General features: G+C 46.3%; 1 protein-coding gene across 3 annotated transcripts in view; it reads left to right on the forward strand.

Annotated features, from left to right (window-relative positions):
- Nuak1 (NUAK family kinase 1) overlaps positions 1–22,454 on the forward strand; it is a 67,277-nt gene that overhangs the window by 14,732 nt on the left and 30,091 nt on the right. The window contains exons 1-3 of one of the 3 annotated variants that reach the window (XM_048356700.1): positions 3,365–3,383; positions 4,021–4,106; positions 15,975–16,095. In XM_048356700.1, coding sequence (XP_048212657.1) covers positions 16,023–16,095 — 73 coding nt within the window. In that variant the 5' untranslated portion in view covers positions 3,365–3,383; positions 4,021–4,106; positions 15,975–16,022. Of the gene's footprint in view, positions 1–3,364; positions 3,384–4,020; positions 4,107–15,974; positions 16,096–22,454 lie in introns of those variants that run through there. The other 2 variants (XM_048356707.1, XM_048356690.1) reach the window with 2 other exon arrangements.

Genomic DNA, 22,454 nt, shown 5'->3' on the forward strand with positions numbered 1-22,454 from the left:
AATTGGGTGACGGGAGTTGGATGGCGCATGTGTGCTCTGTACGCTCATAGCAGCACTTGCTGCCCTGGGCTCTGATGATCCATTCCCATCTCTTCTTCTCTTTGCCCCTAGACCTTCCCTGGCTACTAGGGGACTCTCACAGCTGTTAAAAAAATTAATTATCATGAGATACAATGGGGAAAATACTGCTTCCTGGTTACACCAGCCACATGCAAAACTGCCTGTATCCCTGGGTTAACTAGTAGCTACCACTGGGCAGTGCAGAACTAGTGTTCTACAGACACTGAGTTAAGGAGAGCCGGGACAAGGTGGTAGCCCTTACCTGGCTGTTGGCAAGAGTCTTAAGCATTATCACACATAAGTTTTGTTGTACTTCTAGTGTGTAGAATGTACACCTTACTAAGAGATTCTTAGAATGCAGGAGTGAATGAATGAATACATGAATGAAGACTTTTAGAACTGCCACCGAGTGACTCCTTTGATATTTGCAGTGTTTACTATGCATCAGGCAAAGTTCAAGGCTATGGGGTTTAATTAAGAGACAGATGTGGATTTCTCTAGTTGGAGAAGTCCAACTGGCGCTTCTCCAGTTGGAGGATCCTTACATTTAGCAGGACAGGTGAATCTTTGGGGCGTGCTTGTTTAAAGGCATCCTGCTTCCTGGTTTGATTCAGCAGGACTGGGGTGGGACCAGAGGTCACCTGGGACCTTCTGCATTGTAACCAAGCAACTCCATGGTCTATACACTTTCTTCAGTCCTTACCTTCTCTTGTGTTAAGGGTGGGATTCTAAGGCCTTGGGTTCTTATCTTGGGCTAGAAGCTTGAGAGCTCTTTCCTTGCTATCCTGTCATGGAATAATAATAATATAGGTAACTACATAGCAGCAAGTGGGTACCTCACAGTGAACCCTAAGATGCACACAGTTAAGGCTGCTGTTTGATAGGTGGCTAAACCAAGGTTCAGGAAATTAAATCACTTGTCTGCATTTACACTACTCCTGAGTGGGATTCAGACTCTGGGCTTCTGTGACACCTGCCATTCATGGCTGCTGAACTTGGCTTAGCTGCTTCTCAAATGCCAAGTGGGTCTTTTGGGCCAGTTGCTTATAGTCAAAGGTTGGGCACATTTATGAAAGGTCTGTTGAGGAGATTAACAGACATGGACTTAAGGGTGTCCGCTTGTCCATCTTGGCTCTCGAGGAACATAGTTAATTAACTCAGTGGACATTCCTCTGGGCCTTCTTGTGTGCCACACTCATGCCTGTCTTGATAAGGATGTTCTGCACAAGTATCTCACCCAAGATAGGTTTTCTTTCACACAGAGAAAGCCAAGCAAGTCTAAAAAGTAATCTTCCCCTTATTTTGCTGCCCATGATCCCTTTTTTTAAAAATACAGTTTGATGTTTCATTCACCAGAGGTTTCCTTGTGCACAGGAACATCTTCCTTGCCGGCTAGAGCTTGGGCAACCCATTTTTGTCAGCACTCTTGTTCACACTTGCTTCTTGGGCAAGCTATAACCCTCTTTCCACTCCCCCACCCCTATCCCTTTAAACCACTTAGGCAGGAAATTCCTTAGATTCAAGAACTTTCCAGAGCTCCTGAGCCACACAAGCCAACTTTGCAAAAAAGAGAAGGGAAGGGACTTGGGTTGGTATTATAGACTACATCGATGTATGCATGTATTTGTCTGTCTATCTATCCATCCATCTATCTTGCATTTGCTGAAGCTTTCATTTTTTTCTTTTTCTTACTATCTTTAAGTAGTTGTACAAAGGAGTTGCCATTTAACAAAGCAGTTTATGAGTAGATCCCTAGTTCATTGTAATACAAATGATAGAGTTGAGCACCACTGGTTGCAGCAGGTCCTCAGTAGGGTGGGGGTCCAGGGTCTGTACCCCTGACAATGTCTTCATCCTGGCCTGGACAAATTGGAGGCCTTGCTTCCCCGAGAAGAATAGCCTCCTCCACCTTGGCTCCCAGCACATTTTCTTCCCGAGGCCTAGTTGTCCAACAAGTCATCCTACCAGGCCTGGGCTGGGGACCTTGTGCTCTGTTGCATCAGAGGCTGCCTGTAAATCGGTAGCTGGCTTGTTTTCTTTTTAGGCCCCAGTTGTGGTGACCTTTGTGTGTTTGTTTATTTCAAGGAAATAATTCCGTCCTGCAGAATGGATTCCCTGGGGGATCCAGAAGTACATTCGGAGGCACTTCTTGTAGTGGGGCTGGCCTGAAATGGCCTCTCAGAAGAAGCAACAGCTGCTTCCTTTCTCTAGCCCCTTCTTACCCTGCCCTCTCACAGTGTCCTCCCGCCTGAGAGTTTGAAGGCTCCGTGGTAGGGCTCTTCCACACATGTCCACCCAAAGCACTGTTTGTTAACAACCATGATAAAAGTGATGAGAACAGTCAGCCTGCTGACCACAGATGGTGCTGTGGGTTAGGCGCGTTATTAGGCATTTTCTGTATGTTATTGCGGGGCATGTTGCTTTCTCTTGAAAAGGAGAGCAGCTGACATAAGTCCAAAGTCAGATTTTTCTCCTTACGAAGGGGGAGGGGGGAGGGAATTATGACGGTGCCACACTGTTTCCTAGCTTTGTTGGAGAATGTGGTGATGTGTGAGGGAGGAAGAGGGTGCCGTATTGGAAGTGCTTCACGTGGCTAGGATGAAATGAAGATGGTTTGCTGTCTAATTGAGTAGAAGGATGTGTGTGTGTGTGTGTGTGTGTGTGTGTGTGTGTGTGTGTGTGTGAACAGTACCAGACAGCAACTCAAGTGTGTACCCTTCCATGTTAGTCAGACAAAGCAACTTGATGCGTTGAGTAAAGTCGAATACTGATATTTTGTAAGAGAGAGAACTCTAAATATGACTCCCCCCCCCTAGTTATCCAAGCTTACTCATTTATGAGCCACATCCATTTTAAAAACTGTAGGCATTTCTTCAGGAAGTCTTCCTCAGGTAAATGTACATTTTTTTTTGGGTGGGGGGGCTGGTTATAACAAAGTACCTTACAGGTAGGTTGAAACTTTTGCTTGCTATTATTAGCTAACTTATAAATTGTTCTCAGTACTGTATTTGGGGCTCTTAGTATATGTTTATATTATTATAAATATATTTATAATTATTTATAGTTTATGCATCAAGTGTATTAATTTCTTTTCATGATCTTTTGGAAATAAATTTCTCTTTGTTTCCTGTAGTAAATGTAATGTTCCATGTTGAATCTTACAAGACAGAAAAGCTAAAGGGCAAAGGGAAGCTGGTTGTTCTGTCAGTGAGGCTGTTTCTAGTTCCATTTTCCAGCTTCCCTACTGATTCTCTGTGACTAAGGCCATTGGAATGGTCTTAGCAGGATGTAACTGGGAGTGATCATGGGCAGGTTCTCCATGAGTAGTTGCCATTGGCATTTTGGGGGGGAGGTTGGCTTTCCTAGGAGTTATCCCCCTTCTTTGAGCAGTCTTTAAGGCTAAATGAAGCATGAGCATGAATCCAGACAAGTTTTGTTTTCTTGCATAAACAGGATGGGCAACCTTTTTTGGGGACTAGGCTGGCCAGCCACCCCTCTCCCACCTTGTCCACACATCGTTGTGTTTGGTCCCCTGACCCCAGGTCAGGTCAAGTGCATTTCCTACGTGGCTACTTGTTATGTATGGTTTAGCTTGTGGATGAAAGGATAAGTGGTTTGGGCATAAAGGAACTATACCTATGTTTAGACAGTTGAAACCAGAAAAAAAAAGTCTTCTCTTTACCTCAATCCATCTAGGGTTGCTCAAGTGACATATTTTTTAACTTCATTTCTGACGGAATAAGAGGCAGAGTTTATTTTAGTCCCTTCCTGAGCATGCCAGAACCCGGTTTCTGTTGGAACATCGGTCTTAGATTAATAGTGAGATGGACTCAGAGACACACTTGAAAGCATCTTGGATTTTTATCTGTACATAGCTTACATTTTATGATCTGCTTAAAGATGCAGGGAGCATAAATCTTGGGCAAGACTGTCTTATTTACTTCTTCGTCTTTTCTGCAGATGGGGTGTTCGCAGTAGAGGCAGACGGGCCTCAGATGTCTGCTCCAGGATGTTTTAGCTGAACTCTATGAGTCCATTAAACAAATGTAAGAGTTTTGGGAAAGAAGAGCGATGTCTCAAACCAAATGTTTTACATGGAGAACATCTGGGGAATATTGGTATTTGTGTGTACGGTACATCAGAAAGCAGCTTGGCGGGGTTCCGCTGGGATGTTTCTGGCCTGTGGTTGCTGGGCTTGACAGTTTCGTTGTAAGGCAATGGTTCTTATGAAGTATTGCCATCAGAGCAATGGTTGATCCAGGAAGGAGGGTCTTTGTGGAAGTGCATACTCAACTTGTTCTGATTAGCTCCCTGACTAGATCTTCTACAACAGTCCAACCGTCTGATAGCCAAGCTAGTTTTTCCCCAAGGCTTCGTCTCCAGGAAAAGGAAATGTTACAACAACCTGGGTCTGAAAGTTTTCTTCTTCGTCAAGTGGTGCCACTAATTTTGCAGAATTTAGAAAACAGGTGTGGTGCCGTGGAACACAGGGCTGGCCACTGGGTCAAAACTAAGGCATTGCCTTTATGAACTTGGGGAGTTTTAGGGTTTCTCTGGGGTTCAGTTTTCCTCTCCTGAAGAGTAAAAAGCCTGTCTCATAGGATAGTAGGGGGCGTGCGATAAAGTGGGATGGCACTGTGTTACATAGGATGAGGTCATTGATACAGTAACCCTGCACCCGTGGCTTCATGGCTTTGTAGTCTTGTCTGCAAGTACAGAAGCCGCATGGGGTCACACTAGAATCCGGAAGTATTGTCTGACCTACAGCAACTTGCACTTTCTGGGCCACGTTGGTGTGGAGTGGGCTTGTAAAAATGAATCAATTCTTTTTCCTTTTGTGTAATCGGTACTGGGACTTGAACGCAGGACTTTGCACCCTTGTTTGGCTTTTTTAAAATACAAGTCCTAGGGCTTGAACTCAAGGCCTGGGCCCTGTCTGGAAGATTTGGTGTACAAGGCTAGTGCTCTACCACTTGAGCCACAGCTCCACCTCCAGCTTTTTGCTGGTTCATTGGAGATCAGAGTCTCACGGACTTTCCTGCCTGGGCTGACTTTGCATTATCATCCTCAGATGTCAGCCTCCTGAGTAGCTAGGATTACAGGTGTGAGCCACATGCCTGGTTTGCTTGTTTTGTTTTTTTTTTTAAATTCAAGTTTGGTTCTCTACCATGTATGCCCTGTCTAGTCTTAGAGGGTGCGACACAGAACACCAATAGATGTGCTGTGAAGACAGAAGTATTTAAGTAGGAGCATAAAGTAAATAGACTTTGAGTGGAGTCTTCAGGTACACAGATTCCATTTCGGCTCATCTTTATCAATCTGATAGTGTGTGCCAGGCACTGTGCTAATCTCACTGTCGGCATGGCACACAGAGAACATCCCTATCACAACGAAAACCCTTGTACACTAATCAGAAATGTAAGACAAACACAGGGTGGTCTCCAGCCTCAGTGAGACCCAGCTCTTCGCCATGCTACTCCACCTGCCCCAGACTCCATTTATATTCATGGAGATAGCAGACACAATGCTTTTCTTTCTTTCTTTCTTTCTTTTTTTTTGCAAGCAACTTAATGAGGGAGAGGTTGAGAAAAGTAGCAAGAAATATCCCCTCCCCCAAATAAAAGCCCCCTAATACAACAAAAAAATGGTACCCACTGCCTGGCGTATAGTAAACACTTGATAACTGGTCATTGGTATTGCTGCTTGCTATTATTACGGGTCATTCTCCAACCTTCCTGCATTGACCTCGGTTTTTATGTCCATCTGAAAGACAAGGAGTTCATGCGCAGGGATCTGAGAGGACAAGGGTCGGGTCAGTGCTTGGAGATGAGCCAATGAAGGAAGACCCAGCAGCAGGCAGGGTGTAGACTAGCTGGAATAAGATGGCTCTCGGGGGTTTTATATATTTTTAACAGTCCTTTCTAATATTGGGGTGCATTTTAAGAGCTCCAGCTTCTTTGTTATAGACTTACGCCTTAGGACTTGCATGGCCCTGGCCAGCTATAAATAAAGTAGAGATGTCTTGGTGCAAATGAAGTTTCCAGATATTGGTGAGCAGATTGAGAAGAGGGGACCAAGTTGTGCATGATGGGAGCTATGGCAGGGGTGGTTCTGTGTCTCAGGGGAAGGATGTACAGGGGTGGGCCAGCTGTCGAAGTGAGTCTCAGGTTGTAGTGTGTGGAAGGCTCTTGGCAGAAAGAAATGACAGGTGCAAATGTTCTGGGGCCCGAGCTCACTCCCCACACTGGGGTTACTCCTCCGGTCCCTCTGACGACCACAGATCCATCCTCCAATCTCAATAGTAACGACGGAGGACTGGATGGGTCTTGTTGTCTATGGTGCAGCAGGAAATGCCTGCCAGAACTGAGTACACAGTATTCGAGGGGTCAGATTGTCATTGTTTGGGGTCACCCCATTTATAGCCAGAGGTGCAGCTGCCATGATCACCCTGGAGCAGGCTTTCGGAGCCCTCCTTAGGGAGATTCTGCAATGGGGCTGGGGCCATGTCTATTAACTCTGAATAATGAGTAATTCACGTTTCTCTCACAAGAAGCAAGCAAGCATGCTGCTGCTTGTGGAGAAGTGAGCCAGAGTCACTTGGGTGTGCTCTGTTCCTGAGGGCAGAGGGGACAGGTAGACCGAAGCTGTGACATCCCCCACCCCCACTGTGAGTTTCCTACACCCCCCCGAATGACTAGGAATCAGAGGCCTTTAATACTTACAAGGCAATATGTTGTACAACTCAGGGTAGGGGGGTAGGGGAGGAGGGAAGGTGGGAGAAAAATGAGGGAAGAGGGAAGGTTTGACAAGAAATGTACTCAGGGCTGGGAATGTGGCTTAGTGGTAGAGTGCTTGCCTAGCATGCATGAAGGCCTGGGTTTGATTCCTCAGCACCACATACACAGAAAAGGCTGCAAGTGGTGCTGTGGCTCAAGAGGTAGAGTGTTAGCCTTGAGCAAAAAGAAGCCCCAGGACTGGAAGAACAAACAAAAATGTACTCACTACCTTACGTATGTCACTCCTTTGCACATCACCTTGACCGAAAAAAAAAAAAAGAAAAGAAAAGAACCCAGTCGGTGATTCTTTCTTTTCCTTCTCTGTCTGTGACATCACCCCTGGTTAAATATAACATAAAATGTAAAGCCATGCCTTTGTTTTGTCATGGTTAAAATGTCTCCCATCTGAAGAAATAAAAAACATGATTTTCTTTGTTCTGCCTCCCTAGACAGGCTAAACTCAATGGACTTATCCTTTTTCTCTTTGGAGATCTGATTGAGCCTCTTAGGTGGTATTATTTTTTTTTTAATCCCTTGCTTGTTGTTCCGTATTTAAAAGCCATATTTGCCATGAATGAAGAAGGCACGGCTACAAACCTCCGGAGTATGCTTATTCTGAAGTCAGGCCTCAGCAAGTGGAGCAAGGTGGGCCGAATGGCATGGAGCACAGTGTCTCTCCCCTCTAGCCACGGGAGCACACAGCCAGCCTCCCCTGGCATCAGACTGCGGTGAAAGCGTGTGCCAGGCTGTGAAGCGAGTCATAATTTGCCAAGCACACTTAGAGGTATCTGTCACTCCCCCATGCGGAGTTATTAATAATGCAACAGCCGGGGCCTCATGGCCTAGGGGAGCCTGTCTGGGAGATGAATGTTAATAAGTCTTTGTGTGGCAGGTTGAGCCCTGCTGCTAGCTGGGGCTTGGGGTTTCCAGTCCCTTCTTCTTGCTCATTCCTGGAGGAGAGGCAGTCGGGACTCGCCTGTTGCAGGGTTGCTGTGTGAACTTGGGTCTGTACAGAGCTCCCTGGGACACAGCTTTCTCACCTGTCCTGTGAGGGAAGGGGCTGGCTTGGAACACTTGAAGGTCTTGATGATGCTGCCTATCAAGTCTGTGTATGATGACGATGCTGGCTCTCCCTTAGAGGAGAGTCCTGGGAGTGCGGAGAAAACCCGTGTGTGCATGCTGGGTTCCTGCCAGTTCTGGCCGGGGCTAGCACTCTGTTAGGTTCATAGGGATGGGTTGCCTAGGAACAGCAGCATCCGAGGGGTCAGGGGTCACGGGCGCGGAGGCCATCCATCTTAGAAGAGCCTCAAGCTTCTGGCTTATCTCTTTCCCCTTCCTCTTCAGGACATTCGTAACCTTGAGGAAAAGCAAGTCTTAGATTTCAGCTTTCTGCTCTGGTGATGCCTTTGGCTTTTGGAAATGTGCAAGGTGAAAAACAAATGACAGTTTGGCGGCAGTTGCAGTCCCAGCTCCCAGGCCTTGTATTTTGAGTCTTTCTGTGAGTCCAGCATCATCTGGGTTGACCTCTCTTGTGTCCCCAGGGCCTTTGTGTGTTCCAGGTTATGTTCAGACTGAGAGATAACGCTAGCCTGCTTTAGGTCATCATCACCCCTGAGCCTGCCTCAGGCTAGAAGGAGGGAAGTATTTGCTGGGAGCAAACTTTCCATTTGCTGGGGGTAAATTACCTGGGTCACTGGGGCCTCCTCCAGGAAGCAGCTTGTTTTTAATTGTCCTTCTTATGCACAGACAGCTCATTAGGTTCATCTGTCATCTAGTATGTAATATGTCTGCGTCATACGTAAGTTTCCAGAATAATAGGAGCTGGCAGGGTTCACACTGAATCTGGTTCAGGATGCTAGTTCTCAAACCTCTCAGAGTATAGTAGAATCACCGGGGCCACTGTAAGCTCTCTGATGCTGGGTCCACTCCAGGCCTCCACGGAGGGGGTCTCTGTGGGGTCTGATGTAGGTGCTCATTACCTACCCTTGGGTAGAAGGTTGGCTTAGCGAACCAGCTTGTCTTTCTAGGCTGACTGCTGGCTCACTGTTGGCACAGTCACCTGTGATTAACTTTCCATTTCTTTTCTCCTCTCATTTGGTTCTTGCCTGCTCAGCCATGGTCTCTATCCTGTGCTGATGAAACCCAGGACTATACAGGGAGTAGGCATCTGTCCTGAGAGTTCTTGGCCCTTGGTCCTTTCATTCCCGGTATGGTCGTTGAAGGGGGCAGGGGGAGGATAGGTGCAGGGCCAGCTATGACAATTCATGTGGCTGGAGGTGTCCCTGCCTGTGCCCCTGCGCAGGTCTTGGCTTGTTCAAATACAAATGGGCTTTGCTACAGACATTCTGGAAATAGAACCCATTTGCCTTCGCAAGAGACAACTCACCATCATCCAAGGCATCTTCATCTCTTGTGGGAGTTTTGGAAGATAGACGATTGAGAAGCAAGTTCTGGAGGAATATATTTTCCAGGTTTTCTTCCAGTGGTGGGGTGCTCGTCTCAGAAGGAGAAGTGGCCTTCTGGTCTTGGGGCCTCTGTACTCCAAACGTGCGTGCCCAGCTCTTGGCTTCCACCGGTTCCTGCCTAAGAAAACTTCGCATCACATGAATGAACAAGCCAAGGAGGAAGGGAGAAGGAGACATGTGCCTTGAGGCAGAGCTGGCTTGGGTCCTCTGGTGTGTGTGTGTGTGTGTGTGTGTGTGTGTGTGTGTGTGTGTGTGTGTGTGCGCATGTTCGTGTGTGTGTGCATGCTGTTACATCCTGGCAACTTGCTGAGTTGGCTGGGTTCCCCCTACAAAGAGCTGAAGGTCATTGAAGTAATTTGGGGCTTGGGTTGCAACATGGCCTTCTGGGTGGCACCGCCGAAGCGATTTCAAACAGAAGCTTTCTGGGTAAAAGCCCCCTGGGGACCTAGGCATCCCTTAGGCTGGGTGGTCCCCATGTAGCCATCCCTGGACACTGGGACTGCTTGATGTGGCCCTGGGCCCCGTGTTCTGACTCAGCACCCCGTGGCTTTGTCAGCGGCTCTAGCAGGTGTGAGCTCACACCTTGTGCATGGCAGGGAGGTTGCCAGCTCTGGTTGCTGGGATTAGGTGAGGTGCTTGCTTGTAGTCACTAAGGGATGCTAATGCCCTATTTATGACATGCGGCTGCTTCCTCTGCTCCACTCACGCCCCCTTGCCTTCCTTTAGGCGTCTTAGGGAGTCTGTCACCTGCAGCATGGTTCTTCTGCCTCCTCTATCCACAGCCTCAGGAGTGCTCTGCTCATCGGGGATCCGTGGAGTTCCAGCTTGTTTGTTTGACTTGGGACAGCACTGATCCCATCTGTACAATGAGTTTTAGTAAAATAAGATCTGCCCGCGCCCTAGTCTACACATCCTGGAAGTCCGTGAATGGGTTACCGTGAATGTTACTGGCAGGGCTTTCAACTTGGTGGTTCTGTGGGCTAGGGAGACAAAGCAGTCCAGGGACTGGTGGGGTTCCTAGATGAGCAGCTCTGGCACCACCTGGGAGCTCATGAGACATCCCAGGATGAAGAGCATGGCAGACCTCTCAGATCCCAGGCCCCAGTCCAGAATGACTTGAACAAGATGCCCTGCAACGCCTGCTTGAGAGGCGCCCCTTGTAGGTTGACATGCGTCAGTGAAGGAGGGTCCAGATGGGGTGGCTGGGGGTAGAAGACACTGGGAGTCTTGATGAGAATGTCACGTGCACATTGCCTGCCCAGACCCCCAGCCTTCCCTTTGTCCCCCTTTGCTTCTCTGGGGGCAACTGACTTTTTGTTTTAACCCACGTTTGCCACTGTACACTGTACAGTTGGGTTTACTGGTGGGGAGGAACTGGAAGATGATTTGCTGTGGGCTTCTTGTTCCTTATGCGTGGATGGGGACCCTGTATCACTGTGTCTCCTGCACAAGCTTCGTTTATAACCACGGACTGAGGGAATACTGACAGGGGTGCTGCCACTTTACTTCCATGATTCCCACTTCTCACCACGGCCCCAGGAAGGTAACCCATTTACAGATGTGGAGACTGAAGGCTGTCTCCCACCCAAGAAGAAACAAACAATCAAAACGTTCCCTTGGCCTGGGGGGCCCCTCCATCTTTGCCTGAATTACCAGCCTCTCAGCCTTCACAGCAGCTGCTAGGGATGAGTCTGTTCTGAAGGTTTGTGGCTTTCAGTGATTATCCAAAAAATGGGGAAAAAATACCCCCTTCCCCCCCCCGCAAAAAAGAGAAGAGAGCCAGGCCTGTTCGAGGTGGGGTTGATTGGGCTGAGTGGGGCTCTTACCTTGTCAGTCATCACAGGACAGAATGAGAGGGCCGCAGCCAAGTCTGCTGCTACATACGGTTTTAACATTAAACTATAGGGTGGCCGGATTTAAAAGCTGGCTGTTTTATAAGGCGCACGGTGCTGTCTAGACTTGGGAACATTTATGACGGTGGCTGCTCAAGGTTGGGCTCAAACACCTGTGCTCCCTTGTCTCAGCCTTGCCTTTTCACAGTGTAGGAAAGAAGTGGATCTTGCTGGGCGGTGGCGGGGGGGAGGGGGGGTGCTGATGGTAGAGTGCTGGATTTCAGACACTGAGTCATCTCTTCCTGCTGAGCCCTTTGCCTTACCTCCACTTCCCTGTGTAGATGCGAGAGTGAAGGAAGACTGTGGAGGGGCCTTTTCTGTGATGATGGCGTACGGCTTAGGTTCCTGCGGTATCCCTGGCCACTGGGGGAATTCTGTCATTATTGGTGTCCTGTTTGGTAATGGTTCACCTCCTTCCTCCACGCTGCATTGGAATCACGCTGTCTTGCTGCTGTACAGACTGGTGCATGGCAGGTGCTTAGAAAAAGAGTAGGTCAATAGATTAGTCCACAGTCATTAAGTATGGAGTGGGCTATTATTGTTATTTCCTCCTCTTCCTCCTCCTCCTCCTTCTTTTGTGATGGTCTCAGGGCTTGAACTTAGGGCCAGTGGTTTTTTGTTTTGTTTGTTCTCATGGCTACCACTTGACCCATAGCTCTACTTCTGGCTTTTTGGTGTTTCATTGGAGGTAAGAGTCTCACAGACATTCCTGCCTGGGCTGGCTTGGAAATGCGATCCTCAGATCTCAGCTTCCTGAGCAGTTAGGATTACAGGTGTGAGGCACTGGCTCCTGGCAGAGTGGATGTCTTCAGACAGATTTTGATCCTGAGCAGTCAAATTTTATCTGTTTTTCCCAGTGTAGCCGAAGGGACAGTAGTAAAGAAGGGTTGGGGATGGGGAGATGATTCTGGGGTTGCTTTTTGCTCAAGAGTTTACCCTCTTACCTGGCTTTGGACACCAATGTCATGAGGTCTAACTACTCTCAGATTCTTTTTTTTCTTCTTCAGCTAATGTTACCATTTAAATGCCCAGGATGGAGATATCTTGTCCTATATTTATTTTTGGAAGCAAAGGTGGTCCCAGTGCTCAAGACTTCTATTTCCTTCCCTTGAGGAATTCAGGCTTGCTCTCAGGAAGAATGGAAGGGTTTTACTGATGGGGCATCTACTCTGGGTGAGAGTGGCAGGTGTTTGCTGAACAATTATATGCCCAGGCATGTTCTTAGGCACCTGACATGTCATCTTTGCAGGAATCTGTGAGGCAGGCACTGTTATTGTCTACTTGAATGAGGAAACTTCGGTCACACAGCTAGAGAATGGTTTTAGCCAGGACTCAAATCTATGTGCCCAAATATTATGCTATACTATCTGTGCTTTGATAGTTTAGCTTATCTTCCAGCTTCAGGGACCAAGGAACTCATGTAAGAGCTATGTGTACAGACTTACTTTTTTGAGAAACTTTTAAAAAGTGTGCCAACTATATCTGAGATTCAGTGGCTCACACCTATAATCATCGCTACTCAGGAGGCTGAGTTCTGAGGATTGTGGTTTAAAGCCAGCCTGGGCAGAAATGTCCATGAGACTCTTATCTAACAATTAATCCCCCCCGCCCCGACAAATCTGGAAGTGGAGGTGTGATTCAAGTGGTAGAGTGTTAGCCATGAGAAAAAAAAAGTTCAGGCACAGTGTCCTAAGTTCAAGCCCTAGGACTGGCACAATAAACAAAACCAAACAAAACAAAATGTCCCTAACAGGTCTAGTAAGCAGTAAACAAGTAAAAGAAAAAAAAAAGAAAAAAAGACAATGTAACTTGGTGTGAATTGATGATTTAAAAATAAGTGGGAGGGGTGTAAGAGAAAGGTATGGCTTTGTCAGCTGGAGGAGTCTGGGTAGGGTGGAGCTGAAGCTTGACTAACAAGTGTACAACACCAGTGGCTTTAGGATCACTGTCATTATTGTTCTCCTGGCCTGCCATTAGCTGTCTGTCTGACCTTGGGTGGGCCCTCCATGGCCGTCAGGACTGGAACCTAGTGTCTTCTGAGCCTTGGCACTGGCATGGCTCTTTGTGGTGTCTAGCGTTTGTCTGGTCTTGCTTTCCAACCACCCCATTTGAAAACAGGAGCAGAATGAGCCCTCTGGCATTTGCAGAGGAAGATTTGTTGTAAAAGGCGAGGGCAGCTTTTGGGGAGGGGCAGCCAGCTTGGTTGCTCACATTTGCGAAGCCTTTGTGAGTTTCCGAAGTGCGGAGTGGAGTCTGATTGGAATGTGGGCACTTTCCTGTTCGTGCCCAGCTGGAAGCAGTGCCCTGGCAATTTCACTGTGAGACCATCAGCCTGTTGTTTGACTGTTGGTGTTGGGGGCGGAAATGACAGTGGGCCCATTTTCTTAGGCTAGCATGTCACTGACCCAGGATGGTGAAAGAATGTATTCCTATTGAATAGGGCCTTCTTAAGGCCAAGTTCAGCTTGCTGCCTAAATGAAGGGGGGTGGTAGGCAGTGGTGGTTTCTAAACCCTTGGTCCATCTTTAGTTTATGGAGGAATGTAGGAGTTGGTCCAACAGCCACCCACATCCTCCATGTCCTGTGTGTGTTTCACTGTCTGCTTCTTCTAAAACCAGACTCTCAGGATGCAGGCCTGACTCATGCAGAGTGAAGCCTTCCACTCACACTGTGATTGACTTCTGACATGAGCTCAAAGGAGAGTTCTCTTGGTGTCTATTGAATGGGACTATGGTGAGGGTCGAGGCAACTCAGGGCCTGGCACCAGGGTGAAACGGGGCCTTTGAACTGGAAGGCTCATTCATCAGCCACAGGGTCCAGCCCGGGTCCTCCTATGATCCAAGGGAGGGTGGATGATGGATGCCTTTCTGGGGTTCACGGCTGTGTATCCCAATGTCTCAGCTGCTTTCTACAGTTTTTGACTGTCCTGGGAAGGTTGGAACAACAGAAGATCATGTTTTTGCAAATGTACCTATGTTATCAGTATTATATTCAGGAAAAAGGTGGTCCCTTTTGCCTGGATTTCTCCACTACGTCTTTGTTTTGGGTTCCCATTACCCTAATATTATCCACTCCTTCTTGCCTGTTGCTTCCTTGCCTCCCTCCCTCCCTCCCTCCCTCCCTCACTCCCTCCCTCCCTCCCTCCTTCCCTCCTTCCCTTCCCTCCCCTCCTTCCTTCTTTTTTTCTTCCTTCCTTTTCTTCGTCTTTCTTTCTATCTGCTGCCTGCCTGTACTGAATGTTTGCTGAGATGGACCAGGGGCCAAGCATGAGGGTAAGGGCTGGAGCCAGAGCCCTGAATAAGATCCCCACAACTGTAAAGCCCAGTACAGACATAGGTCTGGATGCAAGCACAGATTGGGAAAAAGACTGAGTGAAAGGAGAGACACAAGTGTGGACCTAACCTGGGTGGATTAACCTGCTTTCTGGGAGCCAAATCAGGAACACCCACTTCCCTTGCTGAATCCCAGATGGATGGACTGCCTTTTGGGAATGGTTTTGGCTTATCAGGCTGGGTCAGAAGTTTCAAATGCTCTGGTGTGTGAATTCCCTTCTGCTCTGGCTTGGCTGTGGTGAGTAAGCACAGTGCTGGTCAAGGTGTAGCTGGAGGCTGCTGATAATGTGGACTTGATTTCTGCCGATGAGAAGTTAAGTGCGTGATGTTATCATCCAGAAGCATAGGCGAGCTGCCTTTCAGCTATGAGAAGTCGTACAGGGGAGTGTAGAGGTCACAAGTGGGCCGTTCGGAAGGGAGCTTTAAGCAGGCTTTCAGAGAAGGTTGGTAGTTTTCCTTGTTACCCCTTGGGTGCCCCTCTCCCCCCCCCCCCACACACTTTTTGTCCCTCTTATAGCCAAGGCGGATAAAATTACCAACTCTACTTGTTTACGAGCAAAGATGACTTCGTTGGCAAATGTGTTTTTCCTTGTTAGATTCCTATTGTCACTTAATGCCCTATTATTTATGAGTTGCTCTTGAGTAATCTCTGCGCTGGCCTAGCAGTTCTCTAGTTTAGATTTGCAAACTCCACTGGCAAGGAGCTTTTGGAATCTACTGGGCTGGGCACAGAGCAGAGCTGAGCTGTCATTCCTTTTGTTGTGTCCTGGTTTGTCTGTGGAAAAGCCTGTTTGTCGTCTCTGTTGAAGGTACCTGGGAAAGGAGGACAATTTGGCTCCTGTGCAATTGAGTATACACAACCTAGGCTGGTGAAGTTGCCTAAGGTGACTTTTGTTTCTGTCTCAGTACTGAGGCTTGAACTCGGGGCCTCTCGTTCTCTCTTAGCTTTTTTTTTTTTTTTTGCTCAAAGCTACTGCTGTGCTGTTTAAGTCATGCTTCCACTTCTGGTTTTGTTTTGTTTTGTTTTTTGCTGGTTTATTGGAGATAAGAAAAGCTGAGTGGTCCAAATTGCACCTTACTGTGTTTAGTCATCAATAACCCTGTAAAGGAAGCTCCCTATTTTCTTTTCTTTTTCCGAAAGGATCAGGATTCCCAGAGTAAGGGAATCTCACTAAGTTAAACAGTCTCTGTTTTATGAAAAAGAGAAAAATATTTAAAAAAATCCAGGAGCCCAGCCCTAAGACTGTTAAAACCTGATGTCTTCTATTGCAAGTGAAGGGTGTTTTTACTACAAATAAAAGACATGACAAGGAGGGTATTTCGAAGCTTTGTTTTGATGATTGTTCATTCTGCCAACAAGTAACATCTGTATTTATTTTCCAAACTCTTTCAATAGCTGATTTGCATCTGTTTAGTTCTCTGAGTAACATTTCATTTCCTGACTTTATAGGTTGCTATAAAATCCATCCGTAAGGACAAAATTAAAGACGAACAAGACATGGTTCACATCAGACGAGAGATCGAGATCATGTCATCCCTCAGCCATCCTCATATCATCAGTATTTATGAAGGTCAGTGATTTTTTCCACCCCCCCACTCCTGAATTAGTTACCATTTTTCATACCATGGGGGCCTGCCAAAACTTTTAGGTAATTGCCCTTCTGGGAAGGAGCCAAGTCTTTTGCCTCATGATGCAAAAATAGCCCGGTGTTATCTATTTGGTTACCTTGAATGCAACTAGACACACATAGGGCAGTTCATTGGAGTCATAAACCATCTCGGGCGGCTGTCTTCTTCCCTCTTCCAGTGCCTTAGGGGTTGCTAAGCAACCTGTCTCATTGAAAGCCAGTGTTTGAGGTAGCTGCTGGTCTCTGAAAAAATGACTACTTGCCGAGTGATCAGCCAGAGTGGCTATGTTGTCACTGCCAGTCCCTGAAGCCCATCACTTTGCTGGCAGCAGGAAGGAAGGAAGGTGGGCCTCTTTGAGTTGGGGATGAAGTCTAAAACAGGCCCAGAAAGCATCCTGAAAGAGGGTTAGTGCTGCAGACCCTCCTAACTGGAGTCCAAATTGTAGTTGGTGTTTATAAAAGTGCAGGGTGGGGAAAAGCTTATAAGAATGCTCATGCTTCAGTTCAATTCTGGTCCATCACAGGAAGAAATAAAAAAAACTATAAACCTCCCACAGCCTGTAATTTTTTTAATATCCTGTAAAGAATCGCACAAGCAATGTGTGTTTATTATAGAAATGATTGAAGTGAAAGACATGACATCTCTCAGTTCGTTAAATGACTATGCTATCTGTATTTTCAATCTATTTCTCTGTGTCTCAGTGTGGTTTTTATCCAGAATTAGATTATAACATTTTTACTGCTTTTTAGCTTTTTCTTTAAAAAATTGTTATATCATGTATCTCTTCCTATGTCAATAAATATTCCCCAGAAAGACATTTTAAAAGATGTTATAATATTCCATTTATGGACATACCATAGTTTATTGAATCTAATTCCTTTTTGCCAAGCATTTAAGTTGTTCCAAATTTCTGGTTATTGTAAACAGGGCTTTTATTGACTCTGCTTGTACATCATCTTGACATTCATTTCTGATTAGTTTCTTAAGAAAATTTCTTAGTTTTGGACTTACCGAGTCAAAGTGTTTGCCCAGAATATTTTTTAAGATGTGGCTGAGTCAGTAAAAATGAACCTCTTTTTAATTTCTGATCTGCTCATAAATTATCAGGTGGATCTGAAAGGAAACCAGACGATGGTCTTAAAATATTTTAGTTTTCCTTCATCTGGTTCCCTGATCTTTGGTCCATTCCCTCCCCGCCTCTTTGCTGTTTCTATTTTTACTTCTTATCTAGGAGTGAAGGTTGGTTCATATCATTTATCCTGATCTTTCTAAAGCTCACTTTTGGAGCCCTTGGTGAATAAGATTTCAAAGGGAAAATTCCATTCATTCAATTATGTGCTCATTCCACACACACATCTTACATTGGTCTCAATGTTGCAGGCCTTGGGTCAATAGTTCACCATCACTTGAGATGATAGAAATGGTTACTTGCAGGCCTTACCCGGGACCATGGAACAGGAAACTCTGGAGATAGGGCTGGCAGTCTACTTTAACAGTCTCGAGGACCATTGTCCTACTCAGTATCTTATTTCTTGTTGAGCCTTCTGATAATGAGGTTACTAAAGATGAACTGACATACATCCCATAATTATGGCCCAATACAAAGCAGTATGGGAAATGAGTGTAGGGTTCAAAGTGTAGCTTGCTGGTAGACTGATTGCTTAGCATGTGTAAGACACTGGGTTTGATTAACGAAAGTATGTAGACTGGTGAGCAAGGTCCTCTGGCCCCATGGAGACTTGAGTGTTGAATGTTTCATACAGATAGATGATACCCTGGCTGAGCCTTGAAGGAGAATTTTAGGGGAAGACTTGGTAAAAGTAGAATTTGGTGTTGATAAAACAATTCAGGTATGCCTCATGAATAAGGGGAAGTTACTCACTCTAACTTAGAAAAGAGTAGAGATACAAAATGCAGGGCAAGAGTGAGGTTCCTTAAAATCGGAGGGTTTTTGCTTCGTGTGCCCAGTTACCATAGAAATCAGCAGGCCAGGGTGAAGGATGCCCTGCACTGTGTGGGCCCGTGTGGGTCCTGTGCTCTTGGAGTACAGCTGCATTTCTGAGCTTCTTGGCTCTAATGCAAGGCCTTAAAAAAAAAAAAGATTCCAGTCCTGGAGCTTGAACTCAGGGCCTGGGCACTGTTCGTGTGTGTGTGTGTGTGTGTGTGTGTGTGTGTGTGTGTGTGTATGTATGTGTATGTTTTCTCAAGGCTAGCATTTTGCAACTTGAGCCACAGGCTCTCCTTCTGTATTTATGGTGGTTCATTGGAGCTAAGAGTCTCACAGATTTTCTTGCCAGGGCTGGCTTTGAACTATGATCCTCAGATCTCAGCTTTCTGAGTAGCTAGGATTATAGACATGAGCCACGGTAAGGACCCCTGCTGGAGGCTTCATAAAGGAGAGAAGCCCTTGCATTATAGCCTTAAAGATGGCTACCAGTGTGAGTTAACTTTCAAGGCCTCAGGAGGGATCTTGGGCCTGCATGTGTGAAACCCTGAAAGCCGGCTGTAGGGAGTCAGGGAAGAGCTTGAGTTTGTACATTGCCCATCAGACATATGTGCGTTTGTCCCAAATTTTCCACGATGACCAGAGATGGGCAAGATGGTGGGTCTCAGTAATCATACCATCAAATGGATGTGGCAACTCTACCATGCTTCCAGGGCTGCAGATAGAACTAAATGGTATGAGCACCTACCAGCTCCAGAAAGTAATTGTTATGAGGAGACTTTCATTACCATACTTCATCAGTAACCACACATAGCTAGTGGCTACCATACTGGACAGGTTCGATCTAGCATATTCTCCGCATTGCAGTACATTCTTTTGGACAATATTGATATATAATGTTTTATATGTCACATTTGGTTGTAAATTCTCCTCCCCTCCCATTGGACAAAATGCATAACCTTTATCAGATTTTCAAAGGAATGCCTGCTCTCAAGTAGGTTAAAGAGAATGCATTTCCTTGAAGTGTTCTTGGTCTGTCAGGACCATCCAAGCAAAAGGTATTATCTTTATCCAGAAAATTCCTAGAGATTTACATGTGGTTGATTTTTTTTCCCTTTTAAATGCTTAGAGTTCTCTAGTTTCTGTTCTGTTCCCTTTCCCTTCTCCCACACAAGTTCTGTTTCTCCCATGTTCATTCAGTAAGTGTAGAAGAAGGCACCTCTCTTCTTGGGGGTCAGGAGAAGGAGTTTGCCACAGCTCTGACTGTCACCCACGGCCCTCTGGTTCCGTGACTTTATGTGCTTTATTGCCTAGCATCCTACGATCCAGTTCTGTGAGTGAAATTTGAAATCCTAGTGTCTCCATTGGAACTCTTTACAGTTTCCAAAGATCTTCCACGCTTAGACTCGCTGGATCCCTCCAGCAAACCCTGGAGGTGGCAAGGCCAGTTATTTCCATTTTGCAATTGTGGAAACTTGGGCTGTCTGGAAGGTTAATGAGTTGCCATTTTAGTTGGCTGGGACTACCAGGACACAGCTCTAGAGATGAACAGCTTGTTTTCTCATAGCTCTGGAGGCTGAAGTCTGAGATCAAGGTGAATGCAAATGGCTTCCCTTGGATAGCTAGGAGCGAAGGAGGGGAAGCAGCCATTCCTGGTCTTCTTCCTGGGCTTGACCATCTTATCACTGGGTCCCAAATGCCATCTCTGTGTTATTCCTCCTTTCATAAGTTCACAAGTCAAAGTGGATTAGGGTCCGTGCTAATGAACTCATTTGAACTTAATAACCTCTGTAAAGATTCGGTGTTCAGAGTCACCTCTTGCGTAGTGGGTGTTAGGGCTTCGGCATGAGTTATGAGGAAGGAGAAAGGGTTCCATCCATCATATTTGCTGTCACAGCTAGCTGGTGACCACCCACTGTCCCCCCCTTCCCCCTTGGCTCTGCTTTTTGACCTCGTCTCTTACTTTTCTGACTCTGTTGGCACCTCTAAGTGGCCTTTGCTATTCTGATCTTGTTGCCTGTTTTTAGTGATAGAATAAGGACAAGGGTGCTAGCAGCAATGGTGGGACAGGGCCTGTGGGTCTGTTATGCAGGTCTCCTGCCATTCACAGAATGGAGGGAACCTTTTTTTTTTTTTTTTCCCCCCCTGGAAGCAGCTCGGTGACATTGCCAATCAGAAGCCTATGCTGAGTATGGAAATGCATTTGTTTGCTTAGTAGGAACTTAATGCTGGGCACCTAAGTGGCTCTTTGGCTATTATCCAGGTGAATAGAAGCTCTTAAAGAACATTAAAATTTCTTTTCCAATAAGAACCTTTATAATTGACATACATGCAGCAGCAGCAATGTGACAGCGCAGCGGCTTGTCTAACCCTGCGTGTTTAGGAACCTGGGGTTTTCGTGAGGGGAAGGTACCATCTGGCTCCGCACTAATGGGGGATGTTAGCCTGGGAAAGAAAGTACTTTACTTATTAAATACATGAACCCAGTACCTACAGTGTACAAAGCCCTGTTTCAAGCAGTGGAGATACAAGGACAAACAAAGCAAGTGTCATCTATCCGGGGGCTGACCTTCAAGAAAGTCAACATCGTGAGCAGATGAGGTGGTCAGGAAGGTCTTTCTGATTCACTTCTGAGCTGAGTGATTTTTGAGGAATTGTTTTTCCTCACTTCTCCCAGAAAAGCCTCATCTACTGCTTTAGCCACGCCTCCAGCTTTCCCTCCCTCCCTCCCTCCCTCCCTCCCTCCCTCCCTCCCTCCCTCCCTCCCTCCCTCCCTCCCTCCCTTCCTCCGTCCTTCCTTCTGTGACTGCGTCTTGTTCACTTTGCCTGGGCTGGCCTGGAACTCTTTCTGCCTCTACCTACTGAGTGGCTGGGATTACTAGTGTGTACCACCATGTGTGGCTTGGGCAACTGAATTTTGAGGCAAATCCTTAAGGAAGTAACGTCTAAGCTGGGCCTTCCAGGAAAAGGGGCAGCACGTACAGAGCAGCATGCTCAGAGGAAGGAAGAGCTTATGTTAGCAGAAGTGACAGGGAAAGGGAGAGCTTGAAGAAAGGTGAGGAGGGGGAGGAAGAGGAGAGAGCCAGATATGAACCACACGAGCTAGAGAAAAGGGTATGGGTCCAACAACAGGAATGATGGAGAGCTACTAGAAGGTATTATTAGTTACTAGTTAAAAGCAATTATATTTTCATATAACACACATATATTTCTTCATATATAATTTATAATGATGTAAGATAATACTAATGATGGCTAGGAGCTGCCTCAGTGCTCGGAGGTATGCATGTATTACCTTATTTAAACCCTTATGAAATATGAATTTTTTTTTTTTTTTTTTGGCCAGTCCTGGGCCTTGAACTCAGGGCCTGAGCACTGTCCCTGGCTTCTTCCCCCTCAAGGCTAGCACTCTGCCACTTGAGCCACAGCGCCCCTTCTGGCCGTTTTCCATATATGTGGTGCTGGGGAATCGAACCCAGAGCTTCATGTGTAGGAGGCAAGCACTCTTGCCATTAGGCCATATTCCCAGCCCCGAAATATGAACTATTAACACTCCTGTTTTATGGGGGGAAAAGTTGGCTTACAGACAAAATTCCTTTTCTAAAGTTATACATACCAGTTAGTAAATGGTGAACTGGACTTTGGAATTGGGGCAGTGGCTTGCTGAAGTTCTCCCAACACTGCCCAGGGTCTTGAATTTTCAGTTCTTGCTAAGGTAAGTATTTTTCTAGATTCCACAATACAGAGATTCACAGTGGTAACTATGTTATGTATCTGAGAACGTGAATTCCCCTAGCTCCGTAGGGATTGTGGGAAATCCTTCTGTTCACATCTCAGGAAGAAATCCTGAGGCCTTACATCTCATAACTTCATAGGCCAAGTGTTTTCTAAACTTCAGAGTGCTGTGAAAATAGTTTATTTATAGATCATTCACAATGCCAACGGGCCTATAAAATTGTGACTTCACTGAGTCATCTTCTGGTCTTTACCAAACCCCAAACGTAATTTCTTTCAACTGTGTCTTTCTGGATTCAAGAGCCTGAGGTTAACTATCTTACTGACCCATGGGGTGAAGGTGATTGACTCTCAAATTTGTCAACTCTAGGTTAGAGGCAAGCCATCATTGACTCCTGAGGCAAAGTCAATAAGAGGCCAGACACAGGCTGTGTGGTGTGAACTTCTAGGGTAACCCAATCAGGAGAGCAGACAGAAATCTCCCACTGCATCTGAGGTGGGATCCCTCAAAAGAATTCCATTCACTCAGCAGGGAGGTAATTGACAATATGGGGGTGGGGGGGGGTGGGCGGGGAACCCAGCTGAAAAGGAAGTGCCTGCTGGAAGCTTTCAACTTGGTTG

Source organism: Perognathus longimembris, chromosome 1 (genome assembly GCF_023159225.1).
Source record: "Perognathus longimembris pacificus isolate PPM17 chromosome 1, ASM2315922v1, whole genome shotgun sequence".
NCBI classification, from domain to species: Eukaryota; Metazoa; Chordata; class Mammalia; order Rodentia; family Heteromyidae; genus Perognathus; species Perognathus longimembris.